Source organism: Trachymyrmex septentrionalis, unplaced genomic scaffold (genome assembly GCF_001594115.1).
Source record: "Trachymyrmex septentrionalis isolate Tsep2-gDNA-1 unplaced genomic scaffold, Tsep1.0 scaffold44, whole genome shotgun sequence".
Taxonomy (NCBI): Eukaryota; Metazoa; Arthropoda; class Insecta; order Hymenoptera; family Formicidae; genus Trachymyrmex; species Trachymyrmex septentrionalis.
Genome location: NW_017305611.1, coordinates 3,125 through 7,387, shown reverse-complemented (window position 1 = coordinate 7,387; position 4,263 = coordinate 3,125). Strand labels below are relative to the sequence as shown.

Here is a 4,263-nt window from a genome sequence, read left to right as displayed (position 1 = left end):
AAAATATTACTTATGTATAATTATATATAAAATTATGCATAATTGTGTATGAGCAATTTTTTTTACATTCTTTGAAATTTGCTTTTTTCTAAATGAAACAATACAAAAAATAATTCTTTTAATTATTTTTATGTTTTTACATTACTATTATTGTTTCTATTATATTAAAAATTAATTTTACAAAAGAAAAAGAGATGTATAAACATGTGTGGACATATTTCAAATATAATTATACAATACATGTTTATAAATATTTATACGTGTATTTATGTATGTTTATTTACAGGGTGTTCCGTAAAATTTCCAACCGCTTTTGTAAGGATAGAGTTCTAAACTGAGTCGAAAAGTCCTCTATCATTTTGCAATTTTCGTAATAGTAGTTATATATATAACAAGATATTAATTACTAAATATTGCTGAATATTGGTCTTGAATAATTTTTTTACTCAAATACTATCAATTTTACAGAAAAACTGCAAGAGATAAAAATCATTTATTTTTTTCTCATAGAACTCTAAAAATTTTTTCAGAATTTTTTATCAACTTTTTAGTACTGCATTTTTTTATTTTTACCAACATGAAAAAATATGGTATTAAATAATTCTGAAAAAATTCTGAAAAAATTCTCAGAACTTTATGAGAAGAAAATAAACAATTTTTATCTCTTGCTGTTTTTCTGTAAAGTTGATAGTATTCGAGTCAAAAATTATTGAAAACCAATATTAAAGCAATTTTTAGTAATTAATATCTCGTTAATCGTTGCAAAAATTGCAAAATAGTATAAGACTTTTCAATTCAGTTTAGTCCGCTCTATCTATACAAAAGCGGTATAAAAACTTACGGGACATCCTGTATATTTATATTATTCATACATGAAAAATTTTTTACCCGGATATTACTTTTAACATCATTATTTTGTCATCAGGGATTAAATATTGGAACAGCGAACAAGATTTTTCTCGAATTTCCATACAGATGGTGGCCGGAAGACAAAACCAGTTTTAATTTTATCTGGCCAGAAAAAGATAAGAAAGAATTCTTGCAAACCTATGGTGAAGTAAATAAACATTCGAAGTTTTATTTAAACTAAAACGATTCTAGCAAATAATAATTTATTATTAAAAATAAATTTTGACGATTCTTTTGTCTTTATAGTCCTTCCGTTACTTAATCTTGTCAAGTATATTTGTTTTAGAATAGCGAATGGCTTTGCGATGTGTCCGCGTTTATTACTGTTGCTTATCAACCAAATCTCTTATGTGCTTGGATTACTGGAAAAAACGCAAGATATATCGAAACTTTATCGGATACTGATGTATTTGATGGATTATATTTATTGTTGAAAGAGGCGTTTGAAAGTCATGATAATGTTACAAAACCAACAAGAATGTTAAGGTAATTTACCACTGGAACTAAATGAGAGAAAAATAATTAGATTTGATTACTATTTTTTTTGTACACTTTTAGGTCTAAATGGTATACCAATGAACATTTTCGAGGTTCGTACAGTTTTCAAAGTATGGTTTCTGAGCAAATGAATGTAACACCGAGAGATCTGGCAGAGCCGATTATGACTGGAAATAAACCTGTATGTATTTCTCAAAATAAAAATATTATAAGTATAATATAAGTTAACATCATTTTTAATTATTATGCAAATTATTGTTTAAAACATCATATCACAATATCTAAATTTTTTTATCTTTAGCTTTAGTTTATTGCTTATTTTTTATTTATGTTTATTGTGTTGCAAAAAAAATTCTATTGACATTGATAAAATGAATCTTAATGATTAGGTAATTCTTTTCGCTGGAGAAGCCACGCATGATCATTATTATTCTACTGTGCATGGCGGCGTGGAAACTGGTTTCCGCGAAGCTGATAGATTAATCGATTTTGAAAGGTAAAATAATTTTAATGAAACTTATTTTTCAAATTATAAATTTAAAATTTTTTTCAATTTAATAGTTTAATTAAGATTGAATAAAAAAAGAAATAATTCCTTGAATAAAACTTAATTTATTAGCATATGCAATTATGTGTAATGCATAATGCATTGTAGATTAATAATTCGTTTCATTTATTTTTGCTGTTGTTGCACCATTTCATTTTGCATTGTATTATGTTAATAATTATTATGATATATCCAATGTCCTTAATATGTACAGCCAGAGAACTTTTTCTTAGAATTTACCCTGAAAATATGATAGTCGTGCAACAAGTTTGTATTTCAAAGAATTTTAATGTTAATCTCTCTCATTCATTAATAAAACTACAATAAAGTACAAAATAAGTTGATTAATAATATTAAACTGCATGATAAAAGTGTTTAAAATATTGTATGATACCACAACTACCATATTTTCAGGGTAAATTTTAAAGGAACATTCTGTCTGTGTATTATTCAAGTCTATAGTTGAATCATATATAATATATTTCATTTTGTACGAAGTTTAATAAAAGTAAAGAATTCGCTGCTTAGTTATTTTTAAACATATCAAATTTTGCACAAATAACTTTGCAATCATATATATATCTAATTGCATGCTTTTTTAGGCAGTTAGACTCTTATCTCTAACTACATCTTCCATATGATTATCACTCTTGTAACGAATGGATTACGGAAAAAACTAGAAATATGTTTGCATATTTGTAGTATTTGCAATAGGCGAATATATTTAAAGCACCATGCACTACACTACTTGCAAATATTGAATAAAAATGCATTATACATTATGATAATGTAAATTTATACTTTGTATGTAAACTGATGTAAAATTTAGAAAAATGTATAATTAACACGAAATACATAACGTTAACATTAAAAGAAATAATATTTATTATTATTTGTTATTATTTATTTATTGTGTGTATTATTTATAGTTATTATTTGTGTTTCTTTTAATATACTATTATTAAATTGAGAATTTGCTTAAATAAAATTTATTTATATATTTATTAGGTTGAGTAAAAAGTTATCGCGTATTTTTTAGCTCAAAGTTGTATATACAATATCTTCGTCAATAATGAATGAAATTCAAATTTAAAAAAAGGGTTTTTAAGCTTGAAATCTCTACTTTTAAAAGCTTATCACATTTTTTAAGTTTATATGAGTTTGATAATTTTTACATACCAAAAACTACGAGCTGAAAAAGACGAAAAATTTTCTTCTCACTTTGTGGATTTGTAACGTGTCCAAAACAAATTTGAGAAAATTTTCGATTACCTATCGTGAAAGCTTGATACTTTCCCTACAAAATCGTTTTTTTTTTAATATTCCTACGACTTTTGATTACTGAGTTATCGCGGATTAAATAAAAGAATTATTTTGACTTTAATTGCTCATAACTCCATTAAAAATTGTAATAGTAGGATAGTGAATTGTAGTAGTATTCTTAAATATGTTATATTTTGAAAAATAATCTCTCTCTTTTCTCTTCCTCTAATAGAAAGAAATTATTTAAGTTAAGCATAATATTGTAGTATGCTCATTGCGTTTATCATTTCCATGTATTCCATTAAAAATACAATTTTATAACACACATCTATATAAAAAAATTTCTTTTATTATACTATGTTAGAAATACAGGACATTATTCTGTTCTATAGCTCATCATATAATTCTACCATTATCTGCGTCCTTTTGATGGTAAGAACAAAATATAAATTGTTTCCATTTAAATTAAAAAATTTTCGCGATTATTTGATTATCTTTTTCTTATGCGTTCATGTAACTTATTTTTTTCTTATGCGTCATGTCATATACCATGTATTTTATTATACATATCGCAGGTCAGTAGGAATATAGCTCTCGTCAAGCGGGCATTAATGTAGTAGTACCAGCGGCATAGTACTGACTTGTCTAATAGCCATTCTATTGGTAATCCATAATAAATTTGCGTCGGATATCGAGTTCTCAAGAGCCGAAAACAACAACGGGAAAACAAGGAGGTTTTAGTAAGGTATCGAACCCTGTTCACTGTCAATTTCGAGGTGAGTTTTGTACATGACGTATGATACATGGACGTTTAATTTTAATAAACCAGTTTACAAATATAAATAGCTTGTTTCAAGGAAACAGTACAATAAAACAAAAATCTAATTTCTATTTAAAGAAATTCTGATTCTCGATTTAAAGATATTGTTATTTTCTACGTAGAATTTCCTCTTTCTTAAATCATAATTATTATTATTGAATAACGAGAATATATTCTCCTTCATTTAAATAAAATTTCTTCATGTAAGCAAGTTACGTTGGTTTAA

At 25.4% G+C, this 4,263-nt stretch overlaps 1 protein-coding gene across 2 annotated transcripts in view; it reads left to right on the top strand.

The window, feature by feature from the left end:
* LOC108751425 (peroxisomal N(1)-acetyl-spermine/spermidine oxidase-like) overlaps nucleotides 1-2,739 on the top strand; it is a 13,723-nt gene extending 10,984 nt beyond the window's left edge. For both annotated transcript variants that reach the window (XM_018491622.1, XM_018491623.1), the window contains exons 7-11: nucleotides 926-1,057; nucleotides 1,196-1,395; nucleotides 1,468-1,588; nucleotides 1,797-1,903; nucleotides 2,557-2,739. In XM_018491622.1, coding sequence (XP_018347124.1) covers nucleotides 926-1,057; nucleotides 1,196-1,395; nucleotides 1,468-1,588; nucleotides 1,797-1,903; nucleotides 2,557-2,578 — 582 coding nt within the window. In that variant the 3' untranslated portion in view covers nucleotides 2,579-2,739. The remainder of the gene's footprint in view (nucleotides 1-925; nucleotides 1,058-1,195; nucleotides 1,396-1,467; nucleotides 1,589-1,796; nucleotides 1,904-2,556) is intronic.
* Nucleotides 2,740-4,263: the final 1,524 nt, after the last annotated feature.